This window comes from Dermacentor variabilis, chromosome 1 (assembly GCF_050947875.1).
Source record: "Dermacentor variabilis isolate Ectoservices chromosome 1, ASM5094787v1, whole genome shotgun sequence".
In the NCBI taxonomy this organism is placed as follows: Eukaryota; Metazoa; Arthropoda; class Arachnida; order Ixodida; family Ixodidae; genus Dermacentor; species Dermacentor variabilis.
In genome coordinates, this window is record NC_134568.1 from 226,626,969 (window position 1) to 226,650,066 (window position 23,098).

General features: G+C 45.7%; 1 protein-coding gene across 1 annotated transcript in view; it reads left to right on the top strand.

The window, feature by feature from the left end:
* The window catches only part of LOC142557963 (type 2 phosphatidylinositol 4,5-bisphosphate 4-phosphatase-like), a 95,846-nt gene that overhangs the window by 70,173 nt on the left and 2,575 nt on the right, over positions 1-23,098 (top strand). Inside the window, exon 8 of the mRNA XM_075670143.1 lies at positions 1,836-1,944. Within this exon, the coding sequence (XP_075526258.1) occupies positions 1,836-1,918 (83 nt within the window). The 3' untranslated portion in view covers positions 1,919-1,944. The remainder of the gene's footprint in view (positions 1-1,835; positions 1,945-23,098) is intronic.

The following is a 23,098-nucleotide window of genomic DNA, read 5'->3' on the forward strand; positions in this document are numbered from 1 at the left end:
TGTGCCCACTGGTACGGGTTGAAATGGCAGCAAAAAGGACAGTAAACAAGAACACATGCAGTATAAAACATTAGTCTTCCTGTCCACATCATCACCACAAGATTTTGCATGGTGCTCTAGACCTAGATCTCGCATCACTCTTTGTGGCTGAGTCATTGACCATGGCATCCACAGTCACATGATGGTTCTGACAGAAAGCATGAATAGAAAGATAGCAGCCTCAGTAGCAAGAAATGACAAGGGCACTAGGCCGAAATTCCAACAGCTCTTGCCCTGTTCTCAGTTCTCCACAATTCCCACTACAATCATAGTTACTAAAAACAGAAGGGAAAATTTTTGTCCAGCTGCATGCACAGAACAAATTAGATGCTTCACTGTCTCCTTCGCCCATTGGCGGAGTCAAGCTTAGATAAACTTTATTCAAATGGGGGTGCACATATTTACCTAAGCTCATGGTATGAAAAAAATATGGGAAGAAGTGAGTACAAGCGTGTTGTCCATGATGACACTGGTATTGCTTTTTTTGGTACAGTTTGTATAGTTCTGTTTATCTCTTGGATGGAAGAAGTTGGTTACATTTAGCAAATGTTTTAATGCTTTGCCAAAGTACTAACGCCACCGAACTCCAATCATGCTGTTCCATTTAAGTGGCAGTCTTGCCTAATTTGGGATGCAGATCTCCTATGCCAACAAAATTCCCAAAGAAAAAAAATTATAATGGCACTTTTGAATTATACAGCTACTGCTTCATAACCTTACCATGTTTTGTGGCTCTTGGATGATATTTTACCAGTAGTAGCATTTTGTATCACTTCTACAAACTGAATTTAATGAATGGACATGCAAAAATGGAGCTTTTTGTGTGCTCCACTGCTCCAGCCCTATTTTGCTACTGCAGCCATTTGGCTCATTTGAAAGAGGCACTTTTTTTGTTAATGTCCCACCACATTTTCCCCCAAGATTGTACTGTTATATTTCCTTATCCACATATGTTTTGTGAAATACTGAATTGGCAATAGTCCTTTTCAGAGCTGTTTTTCTTTTTTCACCTAGTTTTCACCTGAATCTTGAGATAGCATCACCGTGTCAGGATCAAATAAACTGTTACAAGTGTACAACAAATGGGGTAGAAACACGCTATGGTGTGAATATTTGAACAGAGAATTGCTGCGATATAGGTGCACAAAGTCTGGGAGTCTTTGATAGTCGGATGTGCGCACCATGTGGCGCAACCATGCCCGCAAAGCGTGCTATCAAAAACCCATACTGAGCAAACCCAGAGAGATGAGAAAATATGCTTCTAGAGATATACAACAGATGGCAGAACTATCTGATAACTTGCCAACTTCGTGTTACTGCGCACATCCGACTGAATTAGCGGAGGATTTACTGGTACATCAGTGGCACTGAAAGGGTTAAACTAAATGCTGCACAGCAATATTCATCATAAGGTAAGACAACCAGTCATCACTCAAGCTCTCTGGCATCAATGCAAGCCAGAATGTGTTGGGTAGAAAGCTGGACAAGTATTGTAATGTTTGATATTTTTTTCTTGTCAGTAAAGCGAATTCCTACCAGCAACCATGTTGGGTGTGTGAATATTGTGCAATACTAGTCTATGGCCATTATGCTTATCCAGAGTAAAGCTGGAGAGCATTGTGCATTTCCTGGCTCTGATAGTTTTTACAAAAGGAAGCTCACTAGGAAAGATGAAAGGTGTGTGAAACTTGCTTACTAGTTCTATTCATGTTGAAGCAAAAGAAATAGGCAGGGAGATAGTAGTGTTAGTTCCTGTTTAAAATGTGGCATGTTTTTCTTTTTTTCTCTCTTTTTAGTGGGACTTGCCCTTGCCGTTTTCTTCATTATATATGGCCTTTGGCATATGTTCGTAAAGAAAAGCACCGTTGAAGTACGATAACAAGCAAGCCTGTGTCACTGACCTAAGTAAGTCAGCCAGTGCCTTCCTCTCCCTTGCTTTCTCATACACTTGTGATGCTCAAGTGGTTGAATATTTTGCACACATTGTTTTGTGTGTGCACTGGTGCTAAAGCACAAAACAAGACAAGCAGTATGTCAGTTGTGTGCTTTAATTTTGAACTGTTACGATAAGTCTCTGCGATTTGATAGTGCAATGCTGGCAATGTCATTCTTGATGATAAAGTAGGGGGTGTAATGTTTGAAGTCGGTCGTGAAATAGATGGTAGCTGGCGAATGCCGTCGTCCAACTTATCCACGCTGAGGACATTGTTGAAGGAAGAGACTTATTCTCATCGAGAACGAGGAATATGAGATTTATTTACAGTATCCACATGGGAAGAATGTTACAGTTCATCAGTCTAACATGACTGAAAGAGGAATGCGCTCTCAGCAGCCGCACAACAGCTGCTTATAAACACTCTGTCCTGCTTAGATCCCTATGCGAGGGAAAAATGGCTGTTCAACCTGCTACCAATTCGGAGCGTTCAAAGTCATCGTAGCCGACCCGCCTTCGAGGGGGAGGGGGGTAAACACACTTCCACACAGGTTTCACTGACCACGCCAAGGTCAGTGGGTTCTCGCAGACACGGTGCTTGACCCGAGCAGGCGCCTCTTCATCCCAGTGTTGACTCCCCAGACAATGGCCGCCGCGTCTGTCCATGACTCCTAAGCTGCGTGAGACGGCAGCGCAAATATCTTCCAGGGGCTCCCCTGTTTCTAACAGCCCGTACACTTCCGCACAGGTTTCACTGACCACGCCAAGGTCAGTGGGTTCTCGCAGACACGGTGCTTGACCCAAGCAGGCGCCTCTTCATCCCAGTATTGACTCTGCAGACAATGGCCGCCGCGTCTGTTCATGACTCCTAAGCTGCGTGAGACGGCAGCGCAAAATATCTTCCAGGGGCTCCCCTGTTTCTAACAGCCCGTGGCGGCCACAGTGAATCCATGAACAATACTTGGTCCGCCAACCACGTTTAGTCATAGCGGTGCCGAGGGGGTGCTGATGCGGCACACCGTCGTCCCTACAAAACAAGTCGCCCCAGCAGGTGGAGAAGGCTTCCAAGGTCGCTTCTGGGATGCTCGCCACCCTCGCAGCTGGGGCTGGCTGGGAAAATTCTGTAGGTCGGTACTCTTGCAGGCCGTTCGTAACAGGGGGAACCCATACTCATGCATGTGCTATTTCTGGTATGCGGCATGACGTATTTGTTTTGTCTTTTGAATCGTCAGTATTTTCACAATTTTCCCACCTTAAAGAGACGCTGAGATGATTTTGACGATCTTGTACAAATGTACCGAGTTGTTAGGGTAGGTCCTTCTGATCGTTAAGTGACACCACATTTAAGTGCTCCGTGTAAAGCGTGGAATTTATTATTAGGCTCTAAAAATGCATCGCTACCAATTGCAGCGGTGCCGTTCCCCCAAATTTTCAGCCACCCCCTCCCATTTGTCGTAGTTAGTCCAATTGACGTCAGTTGGGCGAGCTATCCGATTGGTCGCAAGGTTGCATGATCGATAATTTTTCCAACTTTACGGCGAACAAATGTCCGTAATAGTTGAAATTTTGGTTAACTTGCTGCCCCCCCCCCCCCAAGTAACAGAAAGAGAATAAACAACAGCACACTAAAGAAGGCTAATTTTCTCAAGTTCCGCTGCATATTTCTTCCAAATATTTTGCCACGCGATAAAGGAATTCTCTGAGGTTTTGGGGGGAAAAAGATTTAAATATCAGAAATTTGGAGCAAGTCAGCCATTTCATTGCTGCATCCCCCCTTAGTTTCCTGTTTATTGTACATTTTTGGGTGATACAAATTTTTTCGCCATCCTGAGAGATTCGTATCAAGCTTCTACTGCAGTTTGACACACTCGCTGCCGAGTCACGTAAAATCTCGCGAAGGTAATGGTATCATCAAAAGTGATCACTCAAGAATATCACCCCTGAAAAAAAAATTGCTTTTGCTGTGCAAGGTTCACCACCGTGGCTGATGACCGCTGAGGAGCATGTTGCCGAAATCCACTGCGCGTTTCTTTATCGTAACGCACCATTTTATCTTGCTGGCTCATCAAAGCGCTGTTAATATCAATTCCCACAGTGCATGGATCCGCATGATTTTTCTTTTCTCTTTCGAAAACAACTGTCTGCAGCTCGCTTTTCAGCCTGTTGCATTTTGCTGTGCGCAATAGGCCTTAAAGGGACCCTGAAATGATTTTGACAATTTTCTACAAAGGTACTGAGTTGTTAGAGTAGGTCCTTCTGATCGTTAATTGACACATCTTAGTGCTCCGTGTAAAGCGTGTAATTTATTATAAGGTTTTAAAAACGCACATTGCTGCCGATCGCAGCACACTGCTCGGCGGAATGTTATGCCGCCCCTGCCCATATGACGGAAATCGCCCATATGACGTCAGTGGGGCGAGCTATCCGATTGGCTGACCAGGGCGCATGATCAATAGTTTTTCCAACTTTATGGTAAACAAATTATGTTTGTAATAGTTGGAATGTTAGTTAATTTATTTTTATAAAAAGAAAGTAACATAAAGAGAATGCACAAGGACAATTTTTCAGTACACTTAAGCACTTCCGGCACGTAGCAAGTGTCGTCTGCTTGTGTTACAGCGTGCTCCGTCTTTGACGAGAGCTTTGCAGTCAGTGTCGGTCTGTCTTTTCGCGAGCGCTAGGACTAGACTTTGTTGTGTTGTGAACTGCAAGCCAGTAGACGAGCGGACTGACTGCAGCGCATTGGACAGCCGCTATCCGATGGGCGCCAGGATTTGCGCGATTGTGGCCGTCACTTACACCGGAAGATTACTAAGGCAATAGCGTTTCGCGAGTCCGGTATTAGGGTAAACGCAAGCGCAAGGAGAAGGGGCCTGGCCGTGTCCCCTTGCATGTCATTTCAGGGGCACAAATGTGAATGGTCTGCACGGTGCAGCCACCTGGTGGCATAGAGCTCAACCACACACAGTAGCAGTAACAAAATGTATTCTTCTTTGCTGCTGGTGCAAATTTTTCGCAGGAGTGTAATCGTTAACACGTTTTTGTAAATGTTAACAGTGTTTCACACTTGATTAGAGCAATATTAGCTCTGGTTAAGCACTGCGCCAACGGGTGGCTGGACCGTGGAGCCCGTGGTCTACGCTAAAGTTCCTTCATCAGCTTGAGTTTATGCCTTCACCGTTCCGTCGAAACGTTCTGCTAGTGTGTGATTACCGGAATACCAGACACGTTTGGCGCTACGACAGAATGCTTGCAATGCACGCTGCTTCGATAGCTCTCGCTTGGGGTCAACTTGACGGCCAAGCCACTAGCGGAGATGTTTCGCGTGGGCGGGGGCAGGCTCCAAAACAAACGGAAGTGGACGATGTGACGTCGCATTGTGAAGCAGAGCCAGTGAAGGTGTAGCTTAGACCCGATCGCTCGGCGAACGAGTTGAGGAGGAAATGCATGGCTAGGGAGGAGGGTAACTTGTAATCGCTTGTAGCTCCATTAATACGCAACGCTTCACTTAAATTGTGGTGCGAATGTTGTACTTAAGCTGTACCCTACGCGTGTACAAAATTTGTCCGAACCATTTAAGGGGCCCTTTAATTCATTACGTATCCATTAAGTCAAAGGCCATGGTGTATGCAGTGGAGCACAGTTATCATGCTGCTAAAAGGTATTTCGGTGTTGACGAAACTTGTGTGCTTTACTGGCAGAAGGACAAGCTGCTCACTAGGTATTGATCACATCACATTTCGATGGGGGCGAAATGCGAAAACACCCGTGTGCTTAGATTTAGGTGCACGTTAAAGAACCCCAGGTGGTCAAAATTTCCGGAGTCCTCCACTACGGCGTGCCTCATAATCAGAAAGTGGTTTCGGCACGTAAAACCCCAAATATTATTATATTATTGATCACATCACGCCTTCTGGGGGCTGGAGATCGGACAGCTGTCATTGCTTTGAAAAAGATGTTTCTTTTTGCAAATAGTGGACGTGTATATTTACTGTAAAGCTCTCATATGCATCTTTTCACTCATTACTTTATTACTTCCAATTTGGGTTTTCAAATAGGGTTCCCGTAAAATTTACCCCACATTTTAAACGCACTCCCCGAGGTTATTTTGGGAAAAAAGAAGTGCAATTATAGCCACATTTACGTGTATACGGTTTAACGTATCATATTCATTTACCGTATCGCATATACCTAAACGTCACCATTTACATCAACGCACATTTTTCTGTCTAGCGAGCTAATGCCATCTAGTCTCATCTTTGAGACTTAGCGCTCTCACTTCCGATTAGTGCACGTTCGCTGTCGCTTGAAATGCCTCAAAAGTATGGGAAGTGCCAAAATGCACTGAATTTACCCAATGACCTGTGGGTGTCAGGTGCATGCCATCAGGTTCTCATTAATTTGTCCATGTAGACTAAATTTATGCGGCATTTAATTTGCAAAAATGTACCGTATTGGGATACTAAAATTTTCTGCATGCTGCCGTGTCTATTGGTAGCAGAGGGTGGCCATCTCGACTGCCATCCCCTCAGAGTGGACTGGACCACGTTAACGCTATGAATCAAACAATTTGCTGCTGGTAATATCATTTACTATTGAGAAAGAACAGACTGTCTAAATGCTAGTAATGTGCTCACGAGCGAAAAGAAATTGTGTGCAGCCCATACCGTATTTACTCGAATCTAACGTGCACCTTTGTTCTGATAAAACGGGTTCAAAAATTGCATGCTCGTTAGAATTGAGTACAACCCTAAATTCACGTTACCATATCACCATCGGCATTCGAAAAATGGCCGCCTCGTACATGCTTCTAGCCTAGCTGCCGTAGCTTCCTCAATGTGCATACCTCCATGTTGCATGTGTAACCAGGCGCTGGTGTAACCTAGTGTCTACTGCGTGTCTTCCAGTTTTCTGCGTCTATTTCATTGGCATGGAAGCGCAGACTGCGAAGACATGCCGAATCCACCATGATGTCGCATTTAAAAGGAAAGTTATCATGCGCGCAAAGACGGATGGAAATTGGCCCGCATCACGGGCGTTTGGAGTTCCTGAATTTTGCATGCGGGACTGGCGCAAACAGAAGGAGATATTTTTCACCAGCAAAGCAACAAGGAAGGGTTTCAGTGGACCGAAGCAGGGCCGCTTCGCCGAAATAGAAGAGCTGCTTGCCGAATATGTGCAAGAGCAGCAAGCGGCACAACAGTCTGTAACGACCGATCAGCTCAAAGTACTGGCGATGCAGTTAGACCTACAGAAAGGGCTAATGCGAAGTGACTTCAAAGCGAGCAGGTGCAGGCTGTCAAATTTTATGAACAGAAAAGGCTTTTCTCTTCGAAGGCGGACAGGAATGTGCCAAAAATTGCCAGAAGAATATGAAGAGAAATTGCACAGTTTTCAGCGGTATGTTTTGAAGTTGCACCATAAAAACGGCTACCACTTCGGACAGATTGGCAATGCCAATGAGACCCCGCTCTACTTTGACATGCCTGCCACCACAGCCATTGAAAAGAAGGAGGCGAATGGTTTGTTAGTGGCTGCCACGAATTCACGCCCACCAATAAAATGAAGCGCGCCTCGCTGCAGGACTTTGCTGGATGGGTGAAAGAGGCATGGTACACCATCCCATCTTCCATTGTCAACAAGGCCTTTAAAAAGTGCGGGATTTCGAATGCCATGGACGGCACCGAGGGTGAAATCCTTTGGTCTGTTGATAGCGATAAGGAGTTGTCTGATAGAGACGATGAGCGATATCTATTGCCCCACGCGACTCGTACCTGCGCAGGGAAAATCTTGGCGGCAAGGTACGCCGCTTCCATTTGTGTGTTTATTCATAGCAACTTTGTGTATTGAAAATAAATCCGTTTTTACAAATGAGAGAAAATAGTATTTCTATGTGAAAGCTCGAGGTGCGCAATATTGTACTCTTTTTTTATTATTTAGTCACCGAAAACGGTGCGCGTTACAATCGAGGGCACATTAGAATTGAGTAAATACAGTAATTATCTTTATGTTACGCTTCGGGTTACATGGGCCGTTGAAATGAGCATTTTCCATCTCAAACTAGCCCCTTTTGCTGCATTTGATGCACTATGCCCTCCTAGTGAATTACCTTATTAACATGAGATGCAATACGCTTGCAAGTTAATGCGATAGGTTTCTGTTGCATTCATGTAAACACGGCTTACTATGCAAGTAAATAAGGCAATTTTCAGTTAATGCTTTCCACGCCAACTCCTTTTTTTATTTTATTTTGAAGAACAACAAAAATTCCTGTTTTACTTATTTATTTGTCTGTTTGTTTTTATTAAAAAAGGTTTTTTGTTATTTAGTATCAGCAGTTCATTGCTTTTATTTTTTCTTTCTTTCTGTATGGTACCATCAACTTTTTTGTTTTGGAAGTCTTCGACTTGTGCCGATGATTCATCTCGATTATTTCATTGTGGATGAACAGTTAGAAGAATTCAAGCTGTGTTTTCATTGTTCTCCGCCTGACACATCTTTCCTTGCAAGGCAAAGAAAGGAAATTGCAGGGGGCAAAGCATTTATTTTGAGCCACATCCGTGTGCGAGAGGCTGCCATTGGCTCAAACTCCTCCTCACTCTTGTCATTACTAACTTGCAGACCTGAAGATGGGTGACTCGAGCTCTCTAGCTCTATTTCCTCACTTGAGCAGGATGACACATCCAAAATCCATGTTTATTGTGCAGAGAAAAGCCCTTGCCTGTCACCGCTGTCACAAGTATGGCACCTACATTTTTGAACACCAGGGAAGGTACACTTCCATTGCGTTATCAGCGACGGCAGCCACAAACATTAATTTTCAATGAAGCTTTTGCCATTTACTAGCAGAGCATTAAAACCAGTGTGAGAAAACATCTACCACTTGTGTGTGACATTTACTAGGCAAAATAAAATGCCTGGATGAGTGAGGCTCATCGTTTGCATATAACATTTTCCTGATGTAAGCATGACATCTAAGCAAATATGGAGGGTAATTTCAGCCTTCCAGCATCCTTCTTACTGTGCCAGGCTTTCCACAAGCAGGGAACTTATAAACTTTTATAAGACGAAAGCTAATACAGGCTCCTTCAAGCAAATTCAGAATTCTTTTTTTATTTGATTAGCATTTATGAACATTGGTCTGAATCTGAGGATCAGGTGAAAGTCAAGCTTCTTTGGTGTAGGATAACGGAAGGGTTAAAAACTGAGCTTGTCATATTCTCACACATTAAAAGCTGTGTTACTTGTTTATCGAAGACCATTTCATAGAATATGGAATGTTTCAAACAGTTCACATGTTACTGTATGCCTACTTTTCTGCAGCATAGTTTGTTTGTCCACTGTCTGTTCAGCACAGTGCGCGAGTTGGCAGCAATCATATTTCTGATTGGAGGGTTGTTTTCCAATGTCCTATAATGAAATGTTGTCTTGATGAACTTATTCCTGTGTGGTCATAATCTTGTGTCACCCACAGCAAGGCTCAAAAGGCTTTGTGTATTCCTTTTCACAAGACTTGGTCTTGCAGTTTCTTGAAATACAAGCACACAGGTAGCTAAGTTTATCGTGGGCATAATATTCTGGAAAGCCATATTGCTATTGTTACGTCTCAATACCACCAAGGGTGTTAATTGAACGTTTGCCATGCATCAAACCACCGCACCTCGTATTCAGACGTCAGCACTGCGTGGACGACTAAAAGCGCTCACCCCACCATTACCTGAAAACTGGAGAAAAGGATGAATGGGAGGGAACCACGACAATGAATGGATAAGCGCAGTTGGACGAGTCAAATCACCACTCATCCCTTGGCTCTTATCCGGCCATCAAGACAGCGTGTAAACTGGCTGCTGCGAGGTTCCACGAAAAGCCCTTGGCCGCCCTTTCCCTGGCTGACTGAGCAAAGAAGAAAGACAGCGTGCAAACCGGCTGTTGCAGGATTCCACAAAAGGCCCTCAGCCTGCACCTCACCCACCACACTGAGCGAAGAGCGGGGTGGGCAACAATGAACGAACCAGGTGTCGCCGGATGATTTCTTTCTTCCACAAATTCCAAACCAGCTTCTTCGAGGCAAAGTTACTGCGGGTTATGGATAGCATGGGCGTGGTATCACAACGCAGTCGACGACGGTGATTTGCTGCTGGACAGTCTTCAGATACCCTGGTTTACTCGCCTAGGGAAGACGACGGGATTAAAAGCAGAGACTTTTCGAGAGTGAGGACAGAGGGTCCTGATGTGAACTGATACGTTTAACTTGCTCCTGCATGGAGTGGGCTTCCATGCTGGAGCCGTGTAACTAAGCTAATAAACCCTTTTTCCTTCATTTTCTACAACTTGATGTAGTAGTTGATGGGCTTGGTGGATTCGATGCCCTGAACGCCACCCTAGCCGCAACACTGTGCTACCTTTATCAGGTTATTCAAAACCATACGAATTCATGACACGACTACCATTTTGTTTGTGTATACTGTAGTCCCTACTGACTATTTTTTTGATCTTATGGATTGTTTTACTTTGTTTTCTTTCAAGGGCCCCTCAACAAGTCTAGCCATTTTGAGCTGACAAGCGCAATGGATACAATGCGTGCTAACGATCGTGTCTGCTACGTGCTGCGAAAGGAGCTTAAATTTCAAACCCAACACCGTAGCTCTTCTCCGCTCCCAGCCGTAGAGTCGGCGTCAAACGCGCAAGTGCGCCTACATACAGTTCAGCCTCGACATAACGAAGCCAGTAAATGTCGAAATTTCGTTCTATTGAAATTCGACCTTTCATCCAAATAAATAGTCACCAATTGATTTTTCTTACACGGAAAGGGGCCACAGAATTTTCCGAATTATCGGGCAGTCGAAAAAAGCAGATGTGAATGAGAACACAAGTCATTTTGATAAAGTTGGTAATCGGCGACAAATGATACGGTTTCGAGCCACGTACATCGGCAATATCTTCACATCGGCAGTACAAATTAAGCGAAGCCAGCCATGCTTCCGCATGCACCCCGCACCCACGGCTGATAGCGTCGCCCCAGTGCGGGCGACGCTATCAGGAAAAGCACCGGCAGAGGGGAGCGAATGCTTCGTCTGCCTCGCTCCAACGGGTCACCGAAACTCGACATTACGCAACCTCCAGTACTACTGTAAATGCGCGGTAAGACAGCTTACATGGTACCACGCAGTCTCAGCACGCTCATTCTTTTGCACACGCGGCAGATTACCTCTAAGGCTGGGTGTGTGGCTGCGTATGCGCCCGGCTGCGCTTACAGCCATTTGCAGCCACAGCCGAGAGGCGCGCCAAGTTACTCCCCGCTCACTCGCACGCGCTTGATCGCATTACTGTGAGGGAGCTTCCTCCCCCTCTTTCCCTTTGCTTGCGCAAGAAGGCGGCACTCGTGAAGCCACCATCTTTCTTGTCTCACCCTCGCACACTTTCACTCGCACCTAAAGTACACAGTGCGCGGGGTCCGATAGGCTATTGTCGCACTTGTACGTTATACGGAACATAATGTGGCTCCACTTCAGCGGTCGCGCATGTCGCGCGATTTGAGAGGTATGTTTGCAATCAGTCGCTTGTGATTTAATCATTTGACCATCTGCTTCCGCGGAAATTTCCATTTATTGTCTCGGCATTCCTTTGCGGCAGCAGGGAACTATTGTTACATTCAAATTGCATACAAACTTAGTTATATTAAGGTTCTAAATGCATGGTGTTCTATGGAGAAAAGGTTATGAAAAGTTAAATACTTCGTTATATTGAAGTTCGTTATAACGATATTTAACTGTACATGCTAGTGCGGTGACGTCACTTATAGTGACACGTAACTTCGATATATTCAAAGCAACATTGGTTATTTGTTTAATCTGTTGCTTCAGCAGATGGATTAAAGTTTAGAGAACTGGTAAAACATACAAACCAAATCTCTGCATGTTTTTGTTTTACTTCGTACCATAGCAAGAGAGGTATACTTCTGTTTCGTTTGCTTGTTCCCACGTCATGCAGTTGCACGCGCAGAGAACGAAACTGTCATTTTGTATTGTATACCAGTGCCGTGATAATGCTCTCACCTCGTGCCTGCCGCAGTGCTCGTGATTGTGGCACTGACTTAACAGCTCGTGCGCTAGGCCGTCGCCGGAAGTGCGCCACTAAGCAAAAATGCGTTAGAGATATAAAAAAAACAAAAAAGGCGTGGCCCGTGACGTATTCGTCCCGCGGCCCTCCAGCTGCGATATGAGAGAATGCAAAGAAGAAATTTCGCTTGCTGAGGCTAGACGGGGCAAGTGGAGAAAGTGTCTGTGTTGGCGGTGACACTCGCCTCTTGAAATCATGGGTTCGTGGCACTTCAAACATTTCTATCTCGGCTATTAATGAACTGATTTCAAAAGTTGTTGCGCTAGAACACTCCTTAGACGGCATGTAACAACTTCCAGTTTATAACCAATATTTGCTATGTGGTCTGGTGAGGGTCCCTCAGCAGGCCACATAGCAAATTTTGGTTATAGGCTGGAAGTTACGTGTCCTCGACAGAGCATTCTGCCGCAAAAAAAAAAATTTTTTTCAAGTCGGCTCCCATTATTAGCCGAGATAGAAATATTTCAGTGCCGCGAACCCATGATCTCAGCAAGCGGGCTCCACTGCATAGCGAGGCTCTCTCCACTCGCCCCGTCTAGCCTCCGCTATCTAAATTCTTTCCCTGCGTCCTCCCAGACCCGGACCTCGAGGATCGCATGACACATTCGTCACGGACGCCGCCTTCACCTTTTTTTTCTCCTCGCGTTTTTTTTTTTTTTTTCGGTGATGCGCACTTCCGCTGGCGGCGTTGCGCGTGAGCTGTTATCGTTTCGCGCAGCGCACGATTTTGCGCGCTGTGCACAAGGACACATGACTAGCGGTATAACCCCAGGGGTCAATCTCCGCATGGCTGCCATTGGCTATTTTTGAGCAGACGCTCTTTCGACGCTAGTGCCAAGGTCCCCTTCAGTTACGGCCCTAGCACGAGGGCGATACCTTAAAAAAAATGGCGGCGCACACGATTGTTTACGTTGTCATGGCAACAGAAACAGCAGGCGCACGGCACCTCCTCACCGCTTTGTTTTTATTATGACTATCCTCACCCTCTCCACCCTTCCCCATGCCCCGCGCGCCTTTACTATTGCTTTCTTTTTGCCTGTCCGCGGCGCGTTTTTTTTTTTTATTGCTCACGTGCGCTACTCCAGGCATTGTTTGTGAACTGGCGCGTGGTGCGCCGTGGGTTCTTTATGTGTTAGCACGCACGCAGTCTTGTCCATACTTTGAGTACGCCAGCTTATGCCAGAACACATATATATTCCGCTTCCAACACAACACTTCTTTGGCCTCGTTTTATTGATTTCCGTTTCCGAAAATATATTTTCGCATAACTTGGTATGATACACGCTCAGAAAATAAAGGTAAAAAATGCATGACATGCACATGATTACTAAACAATACAATATTTCACAGAAAGTGAAATAACAAAAAAATATAAAACCCAAGAAATCCCGAAGGCCGTTTCATGTACACACATATAAAAGATTTTTATACAATGCCTTAAAGACCAAAGTGTAGAATAGCTTCTCATATGCACACTGATAGCTTCTGATATACTCACGGATATATTGCACAAAACTGGGCGACATGTATGACATGTCATGACAACTATAGAAAGAGAAAACTCATTGGCAATGACAAAAACGACACGCGAAATACCTAAAAATATAATAAAATGCTAAGATTGTTCGATTGACAGCCATACAACACACGCCGGTCAACACACAGCAGCGCACACTTCCCGATAACAGCAGATAACTAAACATGAATCTTCATGCAGCGGGCTAAGCTAGCGCCGGGCTGGCGGGTATGCGCGAAGACAGCCGAAAGTGAGGAAGTTGCGTGGGAGGGCAAGGGGAGAGGAGTTGTGAGGAAGGGCGAAAGGGCACAGCGTCCTGGATCGGCGCGCGCCAATCTAAGAGGCCGTGCAAGGGAAGCGGAGTTGCTTTCCCGCCCTCCCGATGGATGGCGCCAATTACCTCTGCCACGAAAAAGGTGGAGTTTCCGAGGCTGGGCGCGCCCGCCGATCCAGAAAGCTGTGCCCCTTCGCCCCTCCTCTCAACTTCTCCCCTTGTCCTCTTCTCAGCCCCTTCAGCTTCGACTGTCTCCATGCGCACCTGACGGCCCGGCGCCACTTAGCCCGCTACATGACGCAATGTCGATTCAAATAGGTCGCGAAGCTTCGGGCGAAAAGCGGTTCAGTACAGATTGTCACCGACATCAGCATGGGGGGTTATGGGAGCAGCGATTGAAGCGCGACTATGTTTGGAGGGAACAAACATTGGGAAAGAAAAACGCGTTTTTTAATTCAAACGAGGCACAGTTAGATTCATTCAAGGAAAATAACATTCCTAGTCAATTTTATATATTCCTGATGAGTTATGAAAATACGTTTAATTTGATTATTATTAATAAATGCATTTCTTTTCAGCGCCCATCGCTACAGGGGGCGCTGACGCCACTATCACTCGCAGTGCAATGCACGTCTTGAAATGGGCAGAAAGGCGCACTCGTATCACCTGTTGAAATACGCCCCCCTCACAATTTGTGCTTTCTTGCTTGTCGAAGTTTGTCTGAATTTGGGGACGCGGGTAGCTTCATTGCTTCTTAATCTGTGCAGTCAAAAGTAGTGAGTTACGACCGCCAGATAATTGTGTAGTTGTTTTCGTGCGACTGCGCTGGCCGACGGGCCTTGGCATCCGACAATTGGATCAGCACTCTACACCTAAAGCCTTTCGTCGGCCTCCAAAGAAAGTATGTTCTGTGCAGGGATGCGATTTCTACAACCGTACGACTAAGCTTTTCCTGCATCGCTTTCCACGCTGAAAGCTCGAAACGCCCATCAAGTCGAATGGCGGGGCATTTGAATATATAGCTCCAAAGGAAGGACAACAAAACAAATTTCGCGCCTTCAAGAACAAAATGACGTCACTTCTGCTTTTAACGGACATGGCGTCACGTTATTTTTTCTTCCGCCGGAAGTGTTCCCACCACATACAGATGGCGCTAAGCCCCTTGAACCCTTGATTTGGATTTTGTGGCGGATGGACGTGCTTTTCGGGGCTCCGTGGCGACGACGAAATCATAAGTTTTTGTGCATGCTTTGAGCTTGCTTCTGTTTTTATTTGCTGGTTTTTTTGCATTTAAATAGTAATTGGGCGTGCGGACGCTCCTGTGTCGAGGCTTCAGCGACTTCGTTCGTAGCTAAGTACTCTTTTTTTCTTCTTATTAGCTGATGTTTTTGAAGTGTTTTATTTTGCATGAGCAGGAGCGCAAATTTGGAAATCGTGGTAAGCGTGGTAAACGTACCGGCTTTGTCTAGGTCTGGCGGTTTCCCTCGTTAGGCCTAGGTGGGACCTATTTGATAGGCTTATTTAACTATCTCAGCTAGCTCTTCGAAGTGATTTGGCGGACGTGCTCGTTGAGCCTAAGGTCGTAGGCCTAGCGATGAAACCAAAGAAAGGGAAGGCCGCGGGGGACGCGGAGCAAGTGCAGTGCGACGAGTGCCTGCGCTGGTGCTCCCTCGACGAGACCAGTTTCCAGAGCTTAGCAGACGCGGAGGAGTCTAGCTTTACGTGCAGGCTGTGCGAAAGGGTCAGGGAAGCAGTTCAAAAACTGGAAGGAAATTGGACAGCCAAGTTCGAGGAGCTGAAAGCAGACCTGAGGGAGGAGCGGGAGAGGCGGTTAGCTTTGCAGGCGAAAGTCGCCGAGTTGGTCAAGGTGGAAGCGGTGCAGGCCGCGCAATTAGTAAGAACCGTGGCCGAGCTTGGAGAGGAGAGGGATAGGAGAGCAGAACTACATAGGCGTCTCGATGCGCTTGAAACGAGCGCAGCGGAGAATGATGGATCGGGACACCAAGCCGGTGGCAAAAGCGCAAAGTAGGGTAGACCCTACATGCGAAGTCGGGGGCAGGGTGGCAGAGCAAGCGGTAGTCAGCTCGCCGCCGGTGAATCGGCGTAGTTATAGCGAAGCAGCGCAACACGCCCCGCGGGAGGCGACGCTGCAGCCACAGGGGCGCCAGCGAGCGCGAGGAGAGGAGGGGAACAAGCTAACCCCAAGGAATGAGCTCATAGTCAATGATAACCACAACCTGGAAGTTAGGAGGGAGGGAAAGAATGCCCTAGTACTTATCGGTGGTGATTCAAATATGAGGAGGTGCAAAAGAGCTATAATGGAGCGTGCAAAGGGTGATAAGCGGGTAGCAGTCGGGACGTTCCCAGGCAGGACAATGGACGCAGTACTGAGAGAAACAAAAAGCGAGCTTTCTGAGAATGTTGCAGAGCGCAATTTGGTAGTGGTAGCGGCGAGGCTAAATGATGTGTTGAATGGTGAAGCTGCAAAAGTAGTGGAAAGATTAGCGGAGGGAGTTGACGATTTAAGGGCGATAGCACAGCAAGTCCAGATCGTGGTATGCACAGTGCCGGAGGTGCAAGGACGGAACGGAGAAATTGCCAAGGACGTTGTGGCTGTAAATTGTGAAATAAGAAAGCTAAGCCAGGAGAAAGGATTTGAAGTGGCAGACATAAACAGAGAAGTGCATAATAATAATATTTGGGGTTTTATGTGCCAAAACCACTTTCTGATTATGAGGCACGCCGTAGTGGAGGACTCCGGAAATTTTGACCACCTGGGGTTCTTTAACGTGCACCTAAATCTAAGCACACGGGTGTTTTCGCTTTTCGCCCCCATCGAAATGCGGCCGCCGTGGCCGGGATTCGATCCCGCGACCTCGTGCTCAGCAGCCCAACACCATAGCCACTGAGCAACCACGGCGGGTTGAGAAGTGCATAGAGCAGGCTTTGGCGGAGGCTTTACACGAGATGGCATCCACTTTAATGGAAGGCTAGGAGCCGAGATCGGCTGGCGCCTGGCAGGTCGGGCAGTAGCTTTTTTAGGGGGTCCACTGCGCCTCAGGGCGTAGGGGTAAGTAGAAACAGTGTAGAAAGTGCAACAATAGAGGCTGACGCCAATAAAATGGCCACTAGGAGGTCCAGGAAGAAAACTACAAATAAATTTAACACCAGGATCAGGTACATAAACATGCAAGGCGGTAGAAAGAGAGCGAGGTGGTTAGAAATAGAACAGCAGTTAAAGGACGAAGAAGTAGGTGTATACGCGCTATGCGAAACACACCTCAGGGATCTAGAAAACCCACCGCTTATTGAAGGCTACGTCTGGGAAGGGAGCAATAGAACAACAACGGAGAGGAAGGGAGGAGGAGTAGGTATGCTCATACACCAAGGAACAAATTGGCAAAGAATAAAGTTAACTTGCAAAGAACATGTCTGGGTATCAGGTACAATTGCCGGTAAAAAGGCATGGCTAGGAGTAGTTTATTTAGGGACAGGGGACAAATACAGGCAAGAGAACAAAGATCTAGTGAAGTGTCTCGATGACGATATAAAGCAGTTTGGAGAAGGTGCCGATATTTGTCTGCTGGGTGACATGAATGGCCACATCGAGGATCTGGATGGATACACAGATTGTAATGGGAAGTTGATGCTAGACTTCTGTGAACGACACAACCTAGTTATAGTAAATAGAGAAACTAAGTGTGAGGGGCAGATCACGTGGGAGTCCCGTAACAGACAAACGACCATTGACTACTGCTTAATGTCGCAGGGATTGTATAGCAAGCTAGCAATAATGGAAATAGACGAAGAGGGGAAGTGCAGCCTCGGAAGTGATCATAAGCGTATTAGTCTACAGTTGGGAGCCCTACTCAAAAGAGAAATGCAGGGAAGCCAAAAAGAGTACGCAAAATTAAATGACGCGCAAATAGCGCAAACAGCGGCTGGCATAGAGGAAGCAATAAAGAAACATCCCATGGAAAGGTGGGATTATAATCAGTTAGAACTACTCATTAGTACAAAAATAAAAGGTAAAAGGAGTAAACTGCTGGAGAGGAAAGGGGAAGCCACGAAGTTGGTGGAATAAGGAAATTAGAGAGGCCATCGAACAACGACGGTGGGCATATCGGGAACACAGAGAAGCAAAGAGGGTGCAGTTATCTGAAGAGGAAATAGGCCAAAAATGGGAATATTATCGACAAAAGAAACAAGTGCAGGTCCTCGTCCAGGCTAAAATAAAGCAGTCCTCTGATCGCTGGCTGGCTGAAGTTCGCGATGCAACTAAAGGGGGGTCAAGAAAATTCTGGAACCATATAAGCTGGCTGGGTAAAGCTAATCACAGAAAAGAGGAACAGATTCACGATGCCAAAGGAAATTGTTTAGAGGGAGATGACGCTGTGAACTACATCGGTTCAGTTATAGCAGAGTCATTTAGGAAAGACGATAGGGTAATCGCCCCAAGTGAGGGAGCAACACAGAATAGCATAATAGAAAACAGCTTAGAATTGAGCAATCTTAACTGGAAAAAGGCGGAAGCAAATGTTCCAAAATGCACGTCCGCGGGGATAGACGAAATTCCAATCAAGTTAATTAATGAACTTGGCCCAAGAAGCAAGGAAACGCTGATAAAAGCATTGGAGGCAGTCATAACAAATAAGCAAATTCCGCACAGCTGGAAACAGAGTAAAATGAATTTGATTTATAAAGGGAAAGGTGATAAGAAGAACATAAAATCTTTCCGACCAATTACGATAACATCAGTTATATATAGGCTGGCGATGCAGGCGGTGAAATTAAAAATGCAGTCATGGGTAGAAAGTAATAGAATACTTGGAGAACTTCAGAACGGGTTCAGAAGTGGTAGGCGCTTAGATGATAGCCTGTTCGTGCTTACCCAGTGCATAGAAATAGCTAAGGCGGAAAATAGACCTCTGTATTTAGCCTTCCTGGACATAAGTGGTGCATACGACAATGTGAACAGGGAACTCCTGTGGAACATATTAAAAAGCTGAAGGTATCGGTAATGAGGTAATTGATTTTCTACAGGAACTATATCGAGAAAATAATGTTGAAATAACATGGGAAGGAATCAAGAGTACGACAACTGTCGAGGTTCACAAAGGATTAAGGCAAGGTTGTCCTCTATCACCGCTGCTGTTCATGCTTTATATGATAAGCATGGAAAGAAGGTTACAACGAAGCAATCTAGGGTATAATCTGTCGTACAGATTAGGCGAAAAGGTTGTTGAGCAACGACTACCGGGTTTAATGTATGCGGACGATATTGTACTGTTAGCAGATAGCCAGGAAGATTTGCAAATTCTGGTTAATTACTGTGGGGACGAAGGAGACAGTTTAGGTTTCAATTTTAGTGCAGCTAAGTCCGGTGGGATGTTTTTCAACGATATAACTGATCAGGAGCTTACAAGCCCACGAAATACCCCGAGTGGCCGAATACAAGTATCTCGGGGTATGGATAAACAAAGGGCAGATGTACACGGAAAAGCACGAACAGTCTCTAATAGCAAAAGGGCGAAGAGATGCCGGGATAATGAAACATAAGGCATTGTGGGGTTACAACAGGTATGAGGTACTGAGAGGCATTTGGAAGGGAGTAATGGTGCCGGGGCTTACCTTCGGGAATGCGGTCCTGTGTTTAAGGGCAGAGGTTCAGTCGAGACTAGAAGTAAATCAGAGAGCTGTGGGAAGGTTAGCACTAGGTGCCCACGGGAAAACCACAAACGAAGCAGTACAGGGAGATATGGGCTGGGCATCATTCGAAGCACGGGAAGCTCAGAGTAAAATCCTATACGAAAAACGTCTGAGGAAATTGGATGATAACAGGCGGGCAGCTAAGGTGTTTAAATACCTATACAGAAAGAGCGTTGACTCACAATGGCGGAAAAGAACTAGGAAGCTAACCAGTAAGTATGCCAGACACGAGGACGAAAAAGGACAGAGCATTAAACGACAGGTTAAAAATGCGGAAGGTAAAAATTGGATAAATTCAATGGAAAAGAAGCATAGTGTAGAACTATATCGATACTGGAAACAGCAGATCAGGAAGGAAGCGTTTTATGATAACTCAAGAGGCAGTGCCCTACTCTTTGAAGCTAGATCAGGATGTCTTAGAACGCGGAGCTATAAAAAGAAATTTAACGAAGAAGAAGACACATGTACTGTGTGTGGTAAATATGTAGAAACGATGGAACACCTCATACTAGAATGTGATGGTATCAATCCCGATGTCGATGCGGCCACAGTCACCCTTCCTGAGGCCCTAGGGTTCAGAGATGATAGTCATGTAAATAAATATGCGGTGGAAATTAGCAAAAGGCGATTGGAGGATTGGTGGCTCAAGAGCAGAGAGGTGACATAAGGTTAAAAGGGAAGGAAGACGTATTTAAAGAAAATCGAGAAATTCAATAACACACAACACAGATAAAAATAAAAGGCAAAATAAAAATCTGAGCATGGTGGCAACTGCCATCGCCCCGTTTCAAAGGGGACGCTCCTACCTTCCATCCATCCATCCGCGATGGGCCGCCATGGTTTGAACGTATGGGCTCCTATGGAAGCTTCGCTACCAGGTATATTTACCTTGCATGACGTTTCCTGTTTCGTTATGTTCTTCTATCGGGAAGCGTGCGCTGCTATGCGTTGACCGGCGTGGGCAGTTTCGTGGTCCTCGATAGCTGTGTGCTTGTGCTCCGCAATGTTTAACCCGTTTCACGACTCGTACCGCTCGTGCATCGTGCAGTGGTGCACGAATACCTCAAAAACAAGCCCTGCAAGGTTGCTCTGGGTGCCTAAAAATAGGTGAGCGCGCAGACCCAAGGACTTCATAAGGCGCATGTACTACACGAACACGGCCCTGTCCATGTGTGTGCTCCACGAGTCTCCGGACGTCGTTGCGCCTTGATTGTGCTACACGTCCCTCTTACCGGTAGAGGAAGCTGACAAATAGGTGTTCCTCCTCATTGTCGCCTTGTCTATGACTTGTTTTCCTGTGCCAAGTCTCATTCTGCAACTTTACAAACTCGCCCAGCTTTCTTTCCGCCTTTTTTTCTGTGTGTTACGTTCTACAAACGTACTAACAGCTGAAAAATTACTGTTCGTGTTTGTGTATTATCTCAGTAATCGCCGATGGAAAAACCGCGCAAACTACCTTCGTGTGTAGGCATGATACGTATTCTTTTTCTTCAGGAAAGCATGAGCATTGCAAGTGTCCTAAATGCAGATTTTTGCAGTTCGTGTTTATTACACAAATGAGTGCCCATAGGTACGACTTAGTGCCTTAAGTGACGTAATTTTACTGCTAAGCATTGCACTCGGGGTGAAAGAAAAGTGTTGTTGGCTTATTTTACCTGGCATTTGATTGAGGAATAGGCCTTTCTGCGAATGTTTTCTATGTGCTGCTGCAAAAGCTGACTACCTTCTGTTCCCCCTTGCCACCCTTACTCAAGTTGTGGCCAAGTGCAAAATAATGTGATGTGTATTTCAGTTTTTAGTACAATGTTATTTTTGTTCTGCCATGTCTTTTTCATTTTGTTCAGTAGTAATGAACATGTCACGCATTTCATACTTTTGTGCAGGTTTATAAGTAATTAATGTCCAGTTTTTTTTGTATGACTCACTAAAACAATCTGCTTTTCGTTGTATATTTTAGGTATCTTGCATGCCATTGTTTTTGCCATTGCCGGTGAATTTTCGCTTTCTTTAGTTGTCATGACTGTTATACACGTCGTCCAGTTTTGTGCAGTATCTTAGTGCATATGTCAAAAACTCGTCTACACTTTGGTCTTGAGGGCGTTATGTAAAAATCATGTTTTTTTTAAATATTTGTGTGTACATGAAACGGCCTTCGCGTTTTCTAGCGTTTTTTTATTTCACTGTCTGTGAACTTTTTGTTTAGTACTCATGTATATGTCATGCACCCTTCACTTTTATTCATTTTTTGAGCGTGTATCACCACCATGTTATAAGAAAAATCTTTTTTTTTTTGGAAACGATGTCAATAAAGCGAGAACAAAGATCTGTTGCGTTCGAAGTGGAATTTTTTTATGTGAAGCAGTGTAGACCGCGCATGCGCTTACATGAAAATGAACTGCGCATTCATGTAACGTAGTTACGAGTCATGTGATGCCGCCTCCAAGAAACTTAGTTCTTTTTCTGTGAGAGCCAGAGAAGGGAAGCTAACACATTTATCACCCAATTTTGCGATCATCTGCGCTTCAGATATTTCACGGATGAGCTGCGTGCTGCCAAGGGAAACAATCGTGCATTGGTCCTCAAGAGGTTTGCAGCCATGATCGCGACAATGAATCGCCAATAAACCACCGGAGCCTTTTTTTACATTGTTGCTGTGTTCGCGGAGCCGATCATTGAGGCAACGCCCAGTTTGTCCGATATATTGCTTCCCACATGAAAGCGGGAGGTTGTAAACCACCCGGTCGGCAAACTCGACGAACTTTTTGCGGAACTTTTTGAGGCGGCATCACATGACTCGTAACTATGTCACATGAATGGGCAGTTCATTTTCATGTAAGCGCATGCGCGGTCTACACTGCGTCACATGTATAAAATCGGTTTCAGTGGTACAATAAACTTAGTTAAAAGTTTACTCTTGGTGTGTCGTCCTCTCTTACGTCCGTGTCGTTTTTTTTTTTTGCGCAATATCATTTGAGCAATGCCAATGCGCGGCGTAGCGCGCGCGGTGAAAAAGAAAGCACGAGGACGCGCCGCGTACAGGGAAAAAGAAAAGCAAGCGGTGTGCGCGGCATGGGGAAAAGGGGGTAAGGGAACGAGCGTGTCGGCATAATAAAAACAAAAAAAAAATGCTAGGGAGAGGAGGCACCGCGCGGCTGCTGTTCCTGTTGCCATGACGACGTAAATAATCGTGTGCGCCGCCAATTTGCTAAAGGATCGCCCTCCTGTCGGCCGTAACTGAAAGGGACCTTGGCGCTAGCGTCGGCTTCAAAACAGCCAATGGCAGCCATGCGGAGATTCACCCCTGGGGGGGCGCGCCGATCTAGGAGGTCGTACAAAGGAAGCGGGTTTGCTTTCCCGCCCTCCCGATGGATGGCGCCAATTATCTCAGCCACCGGAGTGGCCGAGTTTCCTAGGCCGGGTATAACTCGGTGCTACACGAATACTGAGGTAGAACAAGCGGATCGCAGAGCCTGATCCCGCGCTGGAACATTGTAGAAAATTGCATAGT